Genomic DNA, 17,915 nt, shown 5'->3' with positions numbered 1-17,915 from the left:
CTCCCATCAGGGCACGTGGCCCAGTGATCTTAATTGCATATAGATGCAATTTGCTTTTCCATCAGATAATGTATGTTGATATGCTTTGAGAATATCACTTTGTCCTAACATTTAGTGTCTCTATCAGGTCCCACAGGTGCCCAGACAGGCAGGACCTGCTGCTTACACAACACATGAACTAAACAAGGGTCATCCAAACCTCCCTGCAACGCCGCCAGGCCATGCCTCTTCACCAGGCCTCTCACAGGTAACAAGTAGCAAAAAGTAGAGAGAGATTTTTCCTTCTTGGGGAGGGTGGAGTGGAAGAATAGGGAAAGACCTGAGCCTAGCGATATCCAATCCAAATATTTCATGGCTGCAATTTTTCATGAAAAGTCCATCCAGTGATTCTTCAATGTAAGCAAAATAGCTGTAAGGTTGGCTTTAAATTGGAGATATTGGTGTGCAGTTCAAGTTGTGGTGGATGTTAATACTGTGGAACATCTGTACAATTGGTGTGAAGTTACTTAAGACTTGTAATTCATCGACAAAACATAGACTTCTGTTCCAAAATACATAGTTGGATCCAAAAAAACCATCAAATACAAAACTCTTTGACACAGAATTGCTGAAAAAAGAGACGTGTTGTTGAAACCTTTTACTTGCACTCGTCAGGGTAGATTTTGCAAGAATCTCAAAGGAAATAACAGTCTATACTGTCAAAACCCTTTCTAAAGGGTTACTGACTACTGTAAACACACTTTTCACTGATGAATATGCGCTTTGGATTCCGACAGTTCCATGTACCATAAGGTTGGGCTTTATCAGCATTGTCGCAAATGCCGCCCGAGCCATTTGCTCAATGTGCAAGCTTGATGCTGAAGTACGGTGCATCAAAGCTATCCTGTGGATAATGGCTACCCATATCAGATCATTGCTTACTATATTTTGCACAAACTCATGACTGGGCCTAAGCTTGCCACTTTCAGTCCTGAAAAGTGCCCAGTTGACTTCAAATAATTTGTCTCAAAAATTTAAACAAGCGTGAAGCTGGCCATTTCACACACTTTCTATGTAGCAGCAATGTGAGTAGTATTTTCCACTAATAGGATTCTGCCATCAAGCCAAAAAAAAGTTCTGCCTACCACACAAATAACTAATGTGGTATCTGAATTTCAGTGCCTGTGATGGTGCAAGGTATGTAGGCCATAAATTTCAGTGGCTGGGGACCATAATTTGCAGCAGACAAATTACTGACCGTACCCAACCAACTCCTGCTTGCAAAACACAGAACACAGAATATAGTTCTGTAGTAGGTTCATATGGATTATAAACATTAACCTTGTTTCTCTCTCCACAGATGCTGCCAGACCTGCTGAGTTTATCTAGCATTTTCTGTTTTCAGATTTTTAGCATCCACAGCATTTTGCTTTTATCAGAATAGAGTGTCCAACATGATTCAGCAATTGGGCAACACTTAATAAACAATCCTGATTGTGCCAAGAGTTACACTGTCAGGTTTGCAGTGTGGCTCAATTACATGTGCCCTGGGTGCTATTCTATACAAACATAATGAACATGTCCGCGCACTGAACATTTTTCAACTAAATAAAAGCTTGGGGATTGCAATTCCCTGGTTCATTCCCCGGTTCATTCCCCATGGCAATGCTTTTCCAATCAGGCTCCACTTGCCAACCAGTCAGCACCCTTTTCTCATGCAGTATATACATTATTCCAACACAACAAAACAAAATGCTGGAAAACCTGAACAGGTCTGACAGCTTCTGTGGAGAGAGAATAGAGCTAACGTTTTGAATCCAGATGGCCCTTCATAAGAGCTGAAAGAAAATAGAGCTATTGTTTCAGGTCTGGGTGACCCTTCGTCAGAGCTGTCAGACCTGCTGAGATTTTCCAGGATTTTCTGTTGTTTCAGATTCCAGGGCGGCACAATGGCTAACACTGCTGCCTCACAGTGCCATGGATCCGGGTTCAGTTCTGGCCTTGGGTCACTGTCTGTGGAGTTTGCACGTTCTCCCCGTGTCTGCATGGGTTTCCTCCGGGTGCTCCGGTTTCCTCCCACAGTCCAAAGATGTGCAGATTAGGTGGATTGGCCATGCTAAATTCCCCTTTGTGTCCCAAGATGTGTAGGTTAAATGGATTAGTGGGATTATGGGAATAGGGTAGAGGGAAGGTCCTGGGTAAGTAACTCTGTCAGAGGGAGTCGGGGCAGACTCGATGGGCCGAATGGCCCTCTACTGCACTGTAGGGATTCTATTCTATCTGCAGTAATTTTCTTTCATCTATACTGTTATTCCCATTGAGATTTGGTATTCTTGTGCTGATCAAGACGGATTGACATCAGATGAAAACCTTCGACAGAATGTTTCTTTTTCAGCAACACTCCAGTTCTGTATAACCAAGCAACTGTTTATTGTGTGTGTGTGTGCGTGTGCGTGCGTGCGTGCGCGCGTGCGCGTACTCTCACATTGTCTTCCACCCTTTAGAAGTAAAGTCAATTTGAAAATGAATTGTGACTTGAAGAACATATGGTGAACTTGTCCCATAAAGGCAACAAAAGGTCTCCTTATTCTCATTTACTTAGTCTGTAGGTAATATCAAAATTGCATATTCATACTTGTGGTGGCATGGTTTTTTAATAAACACCCCAAGATTTCTACACTTTGTTGCTTGCTGGTAGATAGAGCTTGGGCTATCATACTGTCGGATGTGTGCAGCCTTCTTATTGGGGCAAACTTGGCTTAAATCCTCATGACAATTTGACTGTTGTAATTGTGGCCTTTTGGAATTTATTTGAATTGCGCGTTGTTCATTATTTTGTCGATTTGAACTGCCAGCAGGGTGGACAACTTGTTGCCAGCATCCTCCTTTAGCTACTTTTAGGCAATATGCAAAGTAGATAGTGAGGATTCTCACGCTTTCACTGAAGAATTGCTGGGCATGAGTTCAATGTTTGCTCCTGATGCTCAATTGTTTCAAAACGTTTACAGGAAATTGCAATTATGGATTGAAGGAGTTGTTTTTAATGACAATTATTGCACAGATTTGCTATGGACAGTGCAATGGGAATAAGCTGCACAAGAGACAGGGATACATTTGATAATGTCATTTTTTGTTTATGCGAAGAAGATTTGGGTACGTGATGAGGAATATTTTGGTGAAATGTTTGTAAACCATGGTTTAAATAGTCTATTTCCATAGTTTATCACAATCTTAACATTGCAAAGACGTTGCAACATGATTGTAGGTGTCAGTAGCTGCTTCTCAAGTCAACTTGGTACTAAATGTTCTTGAACACTTGTCTAATGTAGTTCTTGAACAGTTCAACATATTACTTGTCTTTGCAAACTATATTTATGAAGTAGACCATGGCATCAACTGCAACTAGGGCACTTGACCAAGACATTGAACCAAATTTATTACTTAAGAAAAGTTTTTGAATTTGAAAAAGGGTAATCAAGATTGGAAGTAAATGAGGTTGACTTGATTTGTCTTTTTACAAAATTGTTACTGAAGGTGGTGATAATTTGGCTCATCGTGTCTGCACCAGCTCCCTGAATGTGCCATTTCTCTGGCTTCTCTCTATTACCCCGCATATTCTTCCTTTTCAGTTAACAATCTAATTCCCCTTTGAATGTCTTATTTGAATTTTCTTTTTCACTGAACTCTCAGGCAATGCATCCTAGATCCTAACTATTGGAAACATTTTTCCTCATGTTTCTTTGTTTCTTTTACTAATTACCTTAAATCTAGCCTTTCGTTATCAAGTGGGAATAGTTTCTCCCCATTTATTCAACCCACACCCCTCAGGATTTCAATACCTAAATTTCCTCTCAGTCCTCTTTTATCCAAGAAAAAGAGTTCTATCTTGTCCAGTCGATCTTTGAAACTGAAGCTCATCGTCTCTGGGACCATTGTTGTGATTTTTTTTTTCTGCGCGCTCTCCAATGCCTTTAGTCTTCCTAAAGTGCAGTGCTCTGAAATGGATGCAATAGTCTAGCTGAACTTGTTTATACAAGTTCATCATCATCATCTCCTCGCTCTTTGTACTCCATGCTCCTATTAAAGTTGAGGATGCTTTAAACCACTCTCTCAATCTGACATTTTTCACTGAACTGTCTTTAGTGACTTATGCAAATGGACACTCTACGATGTGGTTCCCCTTTAGAGTTGTACTCTACTTTATATTGTCCGTCCAAGTTCTTCCTACCAAAATGAATCACTTCATATTCCTCTGCATTGAATGTCATCTGCCACTTGTCTGCCCATGCCATCTACTTGTCTGTGTCCTTTTGAAGTTCTACATTATCCTGTTCACCATTTTCAGCACTTCCAAATTTTGTATCATTGGCACATTTTGAAATTGTGCCCTGTGCACCAAGATCAAGGTCATTAACATATATCAAGAGCAGCCAGGGTCCCACCACGGACCCTCAGAGAACTTTACCACTGGATATTTATGATATTTTTAGTTCCTATACGTGCTTTATTTTAAGCAAAGCCAAACTTTTTGCAAACAGCCTTCCAAATGACACAATGGAAAGTTGCAATAGGGGCAGCACGGTGGCATAGTGCACTACTGTTTCACAGTGCCAGGGACCCGGGTTCAATTCCAGCTTCAGGTGAGTGTGGAATTTGCATGTTCTCCCCGTGTCTGCATGGGTTTCCTCCGGGTGCTCCGGTTTCCTCCCACAGCTCAAAGATGTACGGGTAGATTGAATGGCCATAATAAATCCACCCTAGTTTCAGGGATTAGTAGGGTAAATATATGGGGTTGCGGGAATAGGGCCTGGGTGAGATTGTTGTCGGTGCAGACTCGATGGGCCAAATGGCCGCCTCCTGCATTGTAGGGAATTCTATGATGACAATTAATTTCAGTTGTCAGAGTATTCCTCTGTAGACACAAGAATTGGCCCCTCTTAACTGTGTTCATGGGGCTAGTTCACTAAACAGACAATTTTCATGATAGAATTTTGTCTTTTCAGGTCTTGCTGTTGACATGCCATGGTACAGAAATGCATTAATCTGAGTGTATGTTCTAATGTTGTGAGGTGCAGAAAATCTAATTGGGCTGTAGCGGGCGAAACAGCTATTTGATGCTGCTTTCCAATAGTTTGTGCAATTTTCACAATACTTGAAAATGAGTAAGTGAAAGAATATGGATCAGATTTTAATCGAACTATCACTTGTTACTGAATAGCAATAGTGGTAATCTACTCTGCTTTCTGGATTCTTTTGGCTATCAGATATAGGAGACCAAGAGGGGTGTCTGGTGCCTATAAGATGATGCATAGTTCAGAGAAATGATTCAACGGCAGTCAAGTCAGCTCATGTGAATCTTACACAAGCTACTAGAGGAGCAATTCCTCAGTCAGTTTTATTGGTGGGTTTAATAGACTATTTGGCCCAAAGGAGTGCGTAGTACAGTATGCTTGTAAGAATGCTAGTGTGTACTTAAACATTTTGCACCTTTGCATTGTGTGTTATAAATACAGTTTAAAGTTTATTTATTAGTGTCACAAGTAGGCATGCATTGACACTGCAATGAAGTTTAATGAAAATTCCCTAGCCGCCACACTTCACTGCCTGTTCTGGGACACTGAGGGGGAATTTAACAGGGCCAGTGCACCTAACCAGCACATCTTTCGGACTATGGGAGCAAACTGGAGTACCCGGAGGAAACCCACGCAGACACGAGGAGAATGTGTAAACTCCACGCAGACAGTCACCCAAGCCGGGAATTGAGATGCAGCAGTGCTAAGCACTGTGTCACTGTACAGAGGAAGTGCCTGAAGTACTGAAACCTAATAAGACTTCTATTTCATACTGTGTGTAGTATTATTAAAATACAATTAATTAATCAGGCAAACAAAACCTTTTGAAGGAAACCTACTGTGACATCCGTGTGTAAAGCAGGGATTTCCAGCTTTTTGCTTTTGTGCACCCCCCCCCCCCCCCCCCCCCCATACCATTCCATTTTAAACATTCCATGAGTCCACTGCAGCATAAGTACTTTCCTGTATAAAACTTAGTTACACAATTAAATATATAATATTCTACTGACATTTGATCTGAAACTTGGTGTTGAACATCCTTGATGTATCTTTGACCAAGACATGCATATGTGCCTGTCAGTGTTTATTTCCTGGCTCAGTATTTTCATTGATGTCCAACTTTCGTTTTCTTGAACATTTTGCCAAACAAGCAGTCTACACAGACCAAACCTTGAACAAATGAGATATTTTAGAAATGCCTGTGGATCCATCAATTTGAATGGCAGTCGCTATCACGTAGCTTATCACTGTGCTGTAGGACTGTCTTTTAGCCTTAAGCAAGTTCTTTGTTGGACATTGTAATTTGATATCTATTTTCTCCAGTTTCTTGGTTCTCCAAATGTTTCCCATACTATTTCAATGGCACACATCATTATCAATTTCCAGCAATTGTATATATTTATGTTTGCATTTGCAGTTTTCTGTGTCACTTAGTAGGATAAGACTGCAAGCCTTTTTTAAATTTGTGGTAGTTGTGCATTTCATTACTGTTGTAGTACTGGCTAGTTCCTTAATCTGCTGCATAAAGTATTACCTGTCCTTGCACGTATTTCATGCTTGGTAATTAAATGACCCTAACTTGGGGAGCTGGCGGGTTAAAAGGTTCATTGGACAGTACTTGTGCACAATTTACACAATGGTTTGAGGTATATTACCATTTCCATTAGAAATAAACACGGAAATTTGAGTAGCTGTCTTCATGTTTCCTCAATTTTGTAGTTTAACGTGATTTTGTATTTTGTAGGTTAACGTGATTTTGTTTTTTGTTAGCACCTCCACCACTTGGTAGACTTCAATCTTTATGGTTAAACTTGAAGAAGGAAGTTCTCTGTCTTCACTTTGTAGGGTTTGTAGCTTTGAAACTGATGGATGCATTAAATGCTTATAATAATTGACTTAACCCAAAATAGTACAATGATTTTTCCTGTTCCTTGTAATTTAGTTTGCATAGCATCTTGTGTAAAGAATTTAAGTCCTAAATTTGTGCCCATCTGTTGTCCATGGTCTGCTCCACTCCATCCACCATTTGCTTGCAGGCTTGTTGCACTGACTCTCTGGCACTGGGATAAAACTTATGCCCTCCATTTCGGAAACAAAAACTGCCGCCTTGCTTCAATATCAAATCTCAACACAGTGAAAGGCAGTGATTTGAATTAATCGCACCAATAATGGTGGCAGTGGCATAACAGCACAAGAAAGAAAGGGAGATATAAATGGGACCCTGTATGACTTTACTCAACCCCACTGCCGTAAATCCTCTTTCCTCCTTTTTCAAGCCCTTTCACAAATAGCTAGTGGTGGAATGTCAAAGAATGCATGGCTAGACCAGGTCTACTCATCATCAGAGAAGCACATGTCTATAAATATAAAGTTGAAGGTGCTGTCTCGACTTTTGACATGCCTCAACGTTCGAGACAGCAACTATTTCAGTAACTCAAATCGAGGACATTGAGATAGATCTCAATCCCAATTATTATGGCCTTACTGTAGACCCGAAGACTTGAGTCTCTCTCTTCCCATCATCCCCATTGCCCACCCTGCTCCATTTCAAGGCCAAATGACATGCACAATTTCTCTCATTGACATCAACTCCAGCCCACCTCAAACACCAGTTTAATTGGGCTGAATTAATTTTTTTTTCAAATGCGTGAGTAGCTTTTAAATTACATGGGGTAGTTCCACACAAGCATTAAAAGAAAAAATTTTGCTTTCTTGGGCCATGCTCCCCACTCTCATCTTAGGTTCCACCTCCTAACAGAGGACCAATAATTCCGACTAATTTATTTAATAATAAAACTGGTGTGGGATTTATGAATGTGGAAGTGTTTATTTATATTTAAAAAACTTGTATTGCTGTAAAGTCAGTGGTATACAAACGTACTTGTGTGATGTGAAAATGGCTTCCAATAGTAAGAATTTAGAAATAACTACATACACCTGGTGAAGCCCTTGAAATCTTCTGGTAGAGTCTGAGTGGGAACCCCGGTTGAGAACTACTTGGATTGAGGGTCAACTATTGCTATCATTCTTCAGTGGCCTGCTTAGTCAATATCTTGAACTGAAAAAGCAATAGGGCCTGGCCAAAAGTGCTCAGCTGAGAGAACATTAGTGATAAAAAGCAAAAAATAATTTAAAGATTGTTGGCGATCTGCTTTTTCTGGAATATTGGCATTGAAAGTAGCAAACTCAACCTGTGTTTTCGGTTTAGATTGATTAAAGTGGCCTGTTGGTTTGATGAAGAGATTGTAGGATCATAGATGTGGTTGAAGCAACAGTAATCCCATAAACTTTTCAACCAGTGGGAAAATTGGTTTTAAAAGGTAGTGAAGAAACACAGTTTATATTTTGATCCCAAATAATTGATTGACATGTTGATTTGGATTGGGGAAAATCACTAAGGATGCTGTTGGAACAAAAAATGGAGGGCAACAGTTTGTCTTAGAATGGGTTTGTGAAGGTATTTTGTTAAAATGGTGAGAATCCTAGGGTCATAACATTCGAGCTCCAGGGCATCGTGTTTGGTGGGGTTACGAGTAAGGTTTGCATGACAATTGCCTGGAAGTGCAAACTTTCCCTGGGCAATGGCCCTGAACTGGAACTGTCCAAAAAACACAATTTAAATTGCAAACTTTGGATGGTTCCAACTGGGTTACATCAATAGTTACCCAGAAAAAGGTAAGATAAAAATCTCTTCTAGCAGCTGGATAACAGACCCACACCAATGCCCCACAGGGTTCCCCCACACCCACGAACCCCAGGGGATTCCCTCCAGCCTCTCCTACTGGTCACCCCCAAACCCTTCTCTTGGAACTCTCACTCCCTCAACTATTTCCCCATCGGGCCTAACTCTTACCCCTCAGTGCTGTTTTTAAAAAAAGGGGGCATGGCTTCCTTTCCTTCAATTGAACTGCACTCAACAGTGTGGCTCCAGGAGCACACTGTACTGGACTACTCTTGTCTGGCCTTGGCTTGAAGATCCAACAAGACAGGATTTTGGGTAAGTAACTGGGATTGAAGTGGCAATCCGTTGCTGATTGCCACTCCAAGGATGTTCAGGCCCGATGAGAAAACTTCATTTTGTACAAATACGTTTTACTAAAACTCTTAACTACGTATATAGTTAGGACCAGAGATTGAAAATATATGCATATGACATGTGCCATAGCTATGGCTGCAAATGTTAGGCTGATCATAGAACCCCTACAGTACAGAAGGAGGCCATTCAGCCCATCGAACCTGCACTAACAACAATCCCACCCAGGCCCTATTCCCATAAACCCACATATTTACCCTGCTAATCCCCCTGACACGCAAGGGTCAATTTAGCATGGCCAATCCACCTAGCCCGCACATCTTTGGACTGTGGGAGGAAACGGGAGCACCCGGAGTTAACCCACGCAGACACGGGGAGAAAGTGCAGATTCCGCACAGACGGTGACCCAAGCCAGGGAATTGAACCCGGGTCCCTGGCGTTGAGAGGCAGCAGTGACAACCACTGTGATCATCAACTCATTTGCTCATTATTGGCTCTTGACGTGAACCCCAGAATGAAAAGTTGCAAAGATGATCTCAAAGCCTCCCTGATGGCCTGCTCACATAACATCAATACATTAGAAGCAATTCCCAATTCTGACCAAAATGACAATGCACCATCAAAAATAGTGTTAAGACTTTACAATCAAAAAGAGCAGCACTGAGGGAGAACAGAGAGAGAGGTGGCAAGAGAGGGCAACTGCTCAAGCCATCAATAGTTAATAGAGTGCTAAGAAGAAATTGTGATGCCAATCAGATAGCCTTTTCTTCCCTTCTGCAGATTTCCATAAACAGTGCATTTAGACAGCAAGGGCTATTTTCAAACCGCTTGAAACTCTCACATTGAAATTACTGTTTCCCAATTTGCTGCTTCTATCATTTGGAGAAACCCCTTTAGTGATGGTTACTGGGATGGAAAGAGGATACTCATTTGCTGAAGGTGATGTACAGGCAAGCCAATGGGCTCTGACACTTAATGTCAGGTTGGGGTTAATAGGGCAGATTGGAGACATAGGTGTTTCGACCTGAAACGGAGGTATCTGAGAGATCATAGAAACATAGAAAAACTACAGCACAAAACAGGCCCCACAAGTTGTGCCGAACATATCCCTACCTTTTAGGCCTACCTATAACCCTCCATCCTATTAAGTCCCATGTACTCATCCAGGAGTCTCTTAAAAGACCTGATTGAGTTTGCCTCCACCACTACTGACGGCAGCCGATTCCACTCGCCCACCACCCTCTGTGTGAAAAACTTCTCCTTAATATTTCCCCTGTACCTACCCCCCAGCACCTTAAACCTGTGTCCTCTCGTAGCAGCCATTTCCACCCTGGGAAAAAGCCTCTGAGAGTCCACCCGATCTATGCCTCTCAACATCTTGTATACCTCTATTAGGTCTCCTCTCATCCTACGTCTCTCCAAGGAGAAAAGACCGAGCTCCCTCAGCCTATCCTTATAAGGCATGCCACTCAATCCAGGCAACATCCTTGTAAATCTCCTCTGCACCCTTTCAATCTTTTCCACATCCTTCCTGTAATGAGGCGACCAGAACTGAGCACAGTACTCCAAGTGGGGTCTGACGAGGGTCTTATATAGCTGCATCATTATCCCCAGACTCCTAAACTTAATCCCTCGATTGATAAAGGCCAGCACACCATACGCCTTCTTAACCACCTCCTCCACCTGCAGGGCCGATTTTAGAGTTCTATGGACCCAGACCCCAAGGTCCTTCTGATCCTTTACAGTACTAAGAGTCTTTCCCTTAATATTGTACTCCTTCATCCCATTTGACCTACCAAAATGGACCACTACGCATTTATCTGGTTTGAAGTCCATCTGCCACTTCTCCGCCCAGTCTTGCATCCTATCTATGTCCCTCTGTAACTTCTGACATCCCTCCAGACTATCCACAACCCCACCAACCTTCGTGTCGTCAGCAAACTTACCAACCCATCCCTCCACTTCCTCATCCAGGTCATTTATGAAATTGACAAACAGCAAGGGTCCCAGAACAGATCCCTAGGGCACACCACTGGTGACCGACCTCCATTTAGAAAAAGACCCATCTATACCCACTCTCTGCCTCCTTTGGGCAAGCCAGTTCTGGGTCCACCGGGCAGCAGCCCCATGGATCCCATGCCCTCTCACATTTTCTAGAAGCCTTGCATGGGGGACCTTATCGAACGCCTTGCTAAAATCCATATAAACCACATCTACCGCTTTCCCTTCGTCAATGTGTTTAGTCACATTTTCGAAGAACTCCACCAGGCTCGTAAGGCACGATCTGCCTTTGACAAAGCCATGTTGAGTATTCTTGAGTATACTAAATCTCTCTAAATGCTCATAAATCTTGTCCCTCAGGATCTTCTCCATCAGCTTACCAACCACTGAGGTTAGACTCACCGGTCGGTAATTTCTTGGGCTTTCCCTATTCCCCTTCTTGAAAATAGGAACCACATCTGCAATCCTCCAATCCTCTGGCACCTCTCCCGTCTCCATCGACGACGCAAAGATCATCGCCAGAGGCTCTGCAATCTCTCCCCTCGCCTCCCACAGTAACCTGGGGTACATCCCATCCGGACCCGGCGACTTATCTATCTTGATGCTATTCAAAAATTCCAGCACAACCTCTTTGTTAAAGTCCACATACTCAATCTTTTCAGTCCACCGCAAGCCCGCAGTACATCCACCCAGGTCCTTCTCCTCTGTGAAAACCGAGGCAAAATACTCATTAAGCACCTCTGCCATTTCTGCTGGTCCCGTACAGACTTTCCCGCCTTCACCTTTTTATAGGCCCTATTCCTTTACGTCTCATCCTTTTACTCTTCACATATTTATAGAACGCCTTAGGGTTTTCCTTAATCCTACCTGCCAAGGCCTTCTCGTGACCCCTTCTGGCTCTCATAATTTCCTTTTTTAGTCCCTTCCTACAAGCTGTATGCTCATCTAGATCCCTATCTTCGCCAAGCTCTCTGAACCTTTTGTATGCTTTCCATTTCTTCTCGACTAGGTCCCGCACAGCTTTCGTACACCACGGTTCCTTTAACCTACCAACTCCTCCCTGTCTGCTCGGAATGTTGTCCTATAGAACTCTAGACAGACATTCCTTGAAAAACTGCCACCTCTCTTCAGTACATTTCCCCGAGAATACCTCCTTCCAATTTACTCCTCTAATTTGCTGTCTTATGTCTTCATATTTCCCCTTACTCCATATAAACGCTTTCCTAGCTTGCCTGATCCTCTCTTTTTCCAATGCAAGCATAAAGGAGATAGAGTTATGATCGCTATCCCACCGAGAGATCTGACACCTGTCCAGGTTCATTGGTCAGTATCAGATCAAGTACAGCCTCTCCTCTTGTAGGCTTGTCCACATGCTGTAGAAATCATAGAAACCCTACAGTGCAGAAGGAGGCCATTCGGCCCATCGAGTCTGCACTGACCACAATCCCGCCCAGGCCCTACACCCACATATTTTACCCGCTAATCCCTCTAACCTACGCATCCCAGGACTCTAAGGGGCAATTTTTTTAACCTGGCCAATCAACCTAACCCGCACATCTTTGGACTGTGGGAGGAAACCCGAGCACCCGGAGGAACCCACGCAGACATGAGGAGAATGTGCAAACTCCACACAGACAGTGACCCGAGCCGGGAATCGAACCCAGGATCCTGGAGCTGTGAAGCAGCAGTGCTAACCACTGTGCTACCGTGCCGCCCTGTGTTAGGAAACCCTCCTGAACACACCTAACGAACTCCTCCCCATCCAATCCCCTTACTTTAAGGATATTCCAATCTATGTTTGGTAAATTAAAGTCTCCCATCACAACAACTCTGCTATTATTGCATCTCTCCAGGATCTGTTTCCCTATCTGCTCCTCCACCTCCCTGTTACCAATGGGCGGCCTATAGAAAACTCCCAGCAAAGTGATCGACCCCATCCCACTCCGAACTTCCACCCACAGAGACTCTGTGGACAATCCCTCCAGCTGTGACACTATCCCTGATCAGCAATGCCACTCCACCCCCTCTCTTGCCTCCCTCCCTGTCCTTCCTGAAACGTCTGAATCCCGGCACCTGGAGTATCCAGTCCTGTCCCTGAGACATCCAAGTCTCCGTAATGGCCACCACATCACACTTCCAGGCATCGATCCACGCTCTGAGCTCATCCCCTTTTATTCACTATACTCCTGGCATTAAAGTAAACACATCTCAATCCTTTGGTCTGAGCTCTCCCCTTCTCTATCCCCCGTCCATCCTCCCTCTTGCACTGTCTATAACCCTTCTCTGTTTGCGAGCTAACTTCCTCGCTCCCAGTCACCTCGTCTCGATCCCCTCCCCCCAACCTATCTAGTTTAAACTCTCCCCAGTAGCCTTAGCCAACCTTCCCGCCAGGATATTCGTCCCCCTGGGATTCAAGTGCCACCCGTTTTTTGTGTACAGGTCACACCTGTCCCTAAAGAGGTCCCAATGGTCCAGGAACCTGAATCCCTGCCCCCTTCACCAGTCCCTCAGCCACACATTCATCCTCCACCTCACTCCATTCCTGCCATCACCTTCCCATGGCATAGGCAGCAATCCTGAGATTACTACCTTTGCTTTCCTCCTTCTCAGATGATCTTAACAGTTATGCGTGATATTTTAAACTATGGGAGTTTCGAACTAAAAATGATTAGCCAAGTAAAATGTAGTTGAACTAGATGCAAATAATAAGTCTGAAGTAACCTGCATGAAAATAGGCCATTAACATAGATTGAATTTGCATCATCAGCAAGAATATATTATTTTGATTATATTGTATTAAAGTCGATAGAATTACTTCTGCATTACCAGCATGTATTGAACAAGTGTATTACAGTTGGCCTCTTAAAATGGGATATAAGCTGCTTTTCTTTGTGAACCAGGCAGTTTGGAAAGCTTCAGTATTTTTAATTTTGCCACTGAGGTTCTAACATGAATGCCAACAACTTTATTAAAAAAAAACTCCCTTTCACTTTTGATTTTGCTGAATCATAATCCAAGACCGAAGAACTATTAGGAATGTTGCTTGTGTAACATTTCCTCCTCTTGTGGCTCGAGTTGGGCTGAGCTTGTACACTTTTGAATTGCTTCAGTTGGGCACAGTATACTTCGTAGGTGAAACTAAATGGGGGTCAAGAACAGCGTGGGAAGAGGAGACATTTAAAAAGTGAGTTTAAAAAGCAGTAAACCGTTAATAGGAGAATACTAGTTTTAACACGCACAAGTTGCAGGAGTTATGAGTAATCCTTGTTTTGCAGCTATGATGAAATCTCTGGTTATTAAATAGAAATAGTTTCATTTGGTGCCAGTACGATCAATAATGAAACCAATTTACAAGTACTAATTATTCTTGGATCTGAACGATTGTACAGTTTTGATGAAAAACCTGTCTTATGTCCACTGATGAACCTGGAATATTTGAAAAGAAATTAAAAATTGACTTTTGTTTTGCACTCTTCCTAGTTTGAAGCTTATGTTTGATTCCCTCCATTATTTCTTTGCATCCTGTCCTGTTTGGGAAAGATTGGAACACAGTTTGTATAGTTTTCCCCTAGTTTGATGGTCAGCTCTCTAACCACAAGTGACGTTTTTATGCATTGGGTTGCCGATTTTCCCTTCTGCTATTCTGGAAATTGTTCTGAAGGGAGTTAAAGTAAAGTGAACAAAAACAAACCCCATATCACTACAGCAATTTTATCTGCTTAAAATGTATATTTATTAATTGTTTTCCCTCCACCACCACTTCCAGTTGCTTGCGAGAAGTCAATGCTTTTCTTTCGCTAAGGTCAAGTCATTTGATCAGCTTTTCTGCTGCTTCCCCACTAAACCAAACCTACCCAGCAGCTCCCCCATGCTCACACCTTTGTGTAATTTGTTTCATATCAATCCTCATGCCCATGAGGCCCACCATGCGCTCCATTGAGCCTGTTCCCACTATAATACTGGTTCGCTAACTTCCCTTTCTGTCCCATTTACTAGTTGGCATTATAAATTGTTTGCTGTCCTCAAATGGTCTAATCCCATTTAAAACTACCGTTGTCAACCTCTTTACTCTGCAACATCATCATCCCCATGCCCCAACACTCAAAAAGAGAATATGTGATCGTAGCATTATGATCCCAGTTGATACTCCTGGATAGGAAGATCTCAAACTGTGGCTCAAAAAAACGGTAACTCTTCTTTAGAAAATGCCGATGAATCACAGGACTGATGACCAGCTTTTAACAGCAAAAAAAATTATTAATCATGAAACAGTTGCGCCTTAGAATCTTCTTTCAAAGAAAGTCTTCCCTCAGTTGCTGCTGGCAAGGATGCACCTTCAGGCTTTCCAACTCTTTTTTGGTGTTCCTTTGTCTTGAATTGCCATTCTTGCTTTCACACAATGTCTCAGATACTCAGTCCCTTGCAGAATACTATTGTTTCAAACACTGAAAATAAAGACACCAAATGTTATGATTGCTTCAGACACCTGACTTTTCACCGGCCAGCCTCATCAGCTTTGCTCTTCTCAGTTCTTTCTTTAAATTCAGTGAAGAGTACTTTGCTCAAATTTCAGTTCCTGTTTTCCTTTTTACTTCAATCTTCGTGGAAACCTCTATTTTCATTATTTAGTTTCTGGAATCTGCTTTCTTGCCTTCTGTTCCATTGTATGGCTTTCCTGCTTCTGTCAGAGCTATCTTATCTCTCTGCTAAGCTCCAACTTGTGTTGGTTGCTGTTACGGAGCTGCCAGAGTTAGGAATTTGGTGTTGTCTACTAGTTTTACTATGTGTTTAAACCCCCCCTACTAGTTTTACTATGTGTTAAACCCCACACACACACACACACACACACACACACACACACACACACACACACAGCAAGGTATCAATGGCATGATGACCAATGAGAGAAAATATAAAACAAAGCTATCATAATAGCTGGAGTAAAAAAAAACTTAGACGTGTATTTGCCTCCCACACTGTTGTATTCATTATTACTTAGGTCACTCACTTATGCATGGCAGATCAGTTGTTACCTTAATAGTTTTTAACAGTATTTTTCCCTTTTACTTCCCTTGTGCAAGTTTCTCTCTTTCATTTGCACACAGAAATATATCCTCACTCTCTGCATTCTGTGTACATTGTCGTTTACTCTTTGTCTATGTGCCGGCCTATACCATCAATATCTGTTTTTCCTCACTCTATATCTTAGCAATTTTGTTTCTTTGGGTCTTAGGCAGATCAAGTATTGCAAATGTTGACTGGCAGCAAGAAACTCTGCTGTGCCACCGTTTTTATTTTGAGGAGGGCCGAGGTGATTTGAGAGCTTCAAACATAGAGGGAAGGCTAGGTTGGTAGAGATTAGTGTAGTCAGTGCTTGGATGCACCATTATAATTAGGCTAGAATTTGTCATTCAACTATTATCAGCTTTTAATGGTCACTTGGTTGGTGTAAGCCCTTCTTCTGATCAATGAGAAATTATAGACCAAATCTTTCAATTGATATTAGGGAGGAACGATTCCAATATTTTAAATTTTTACAATGTAGCCAATTGGTCAGTATTCTAAAACTACATAAATTGTGATTTTAACAAATAGCATATTGAAACCATATGTTAACATTATTATCCAGTTCAGACCAAATCACCTTTTAGTACAACATGACTATGAAGAAGTTATGTTAGGAAATTGAGAGCCCTTAAGATTTTTTTCAGTTCTTTGCATGTAGTGCGGCCATTAAAGTAACTAGTATGCTATCTGATTTGAACTGCAACAAGGTAAGAACTGTGCAGCGAAGAAACATCATCTTGCTGTGTTTCTACCTCCCACAAATGAATAGTTTTCCTATGTTTTGAAGTTCCTTTATGATCTCAGCAATTGGATTCTCCATGTCGGTCGGAGAGGGTGATGCCATTTAAAATGTAGCGAAGCTCTGACCCCACTGGTTGTGCTGAGATCAGTGGAAATCTATGTGCCAAATGTACAGGCAGCTTGACGAGCTGGGATTCAGGATCAGAGCTATATGTGACGTTTACTCTGGAATGACTTTATATGCACGTTTTAGGGAGTGCCTCTTCCTTCTTTCAAAAGGGGATTGAGGGAGTGGGTCCCAATGTTAAAGCCTTACTCCAAGGTAAGGTTCTCAGTTACCATAGATCGTGGTGCATGAGATGACCTCATTTTTTGGGCACCAAAGATCATGCATGTGCATATAATTGGCATACAAGTGCTTTGAAATGTAATACTCTCAGTAGTCAGCTTCAACTTTTCACCCCAGTAATAAATACATGTTTTATTTAGCCCATAGTGGAAGTCGACAAATGCCACCAAACAGATGACCAGGGCTACGTTGCAAAGAGGATGTGTGGGAGTTTGACACATCCACACACAGCGGACCATGCACGACATGGCAAGTGATGTATAGAATCAGGTCCTCCAACAAAACAAATCACGCTACTTCCAAGCTAAAAGTCCTAACATTTGCTAACTCATCAAACAACTGCAGTAAGGGAATTTGGTGTTATTGAAAAATTTGAGCGAGAATAAGAGGAATGCACCCTGATGAAGGTGTCAAAGACCAACTACACCATCAAAGCAGGGATTAACCACTGGTCTGTGTTAAGGTACGAGATCCAAAACCCCAAGGTATATTATGAAGTTAGACTAGACTCCAATGATTTGCAATTTTGGCATTAATGTGAGGATGAAGTGTATCACTCCAGGTGTGATTCTATTGACACACAATGAAACTTTTATCCAAACAAGCTTTATTTAACAAAGTTTAACTACAATTAATTAGCTTAATATTCACCAATTGAACAATACTTAAACAT

General features: G+C 42.1%; 1 protein-coding gene across 38 annotated transcripts in view; it reads left to right on the top strand.

Moving 5' to 3' along the window:
- Window positions 1–17,915, top strand: part of LOC144510004 (eukaryotic translation initiation factor 4 gamma 3-like) — a 357,463-nt gene that overhangs the window by 85,839 nt on the left and 253,709 nt on the right. For 14 of the 38 annotated variants that reach the window (XM_078239124.1, XM_078239117.1, XM_078239121.1 and 11 more), the window contains one exon: window positions 128–247. The exons of the other annotated variants lie outside the window; for them this stretch is intronic. In XM_078239124.1, the coding sequence (XP_078095250.1) occupies window positions 128–247 (120 nt within the window). The remainder of the gene's footprint in view (window positions 1–127; window positions 248–17,915) is intronic. 38 annotated transcript variants of the gene reach the window in all.

Source organism: Mustelus asterias, chromosome 22 (genome assembly GCF_964213995.1).
Source record: "Mustelus asterias chromosome 22, sMusAst1.hap1.1, whole genome shotgun sequence".
NCBI lineage: Eukaryota > Metazoa > Chordata > Chondrichthyes > Carcharhiniformes > Triakidae > Mustelus > Mustelus asterias.
This window is presented reverse-complemented; position numbering and strand designations above follow the sequence as displayed.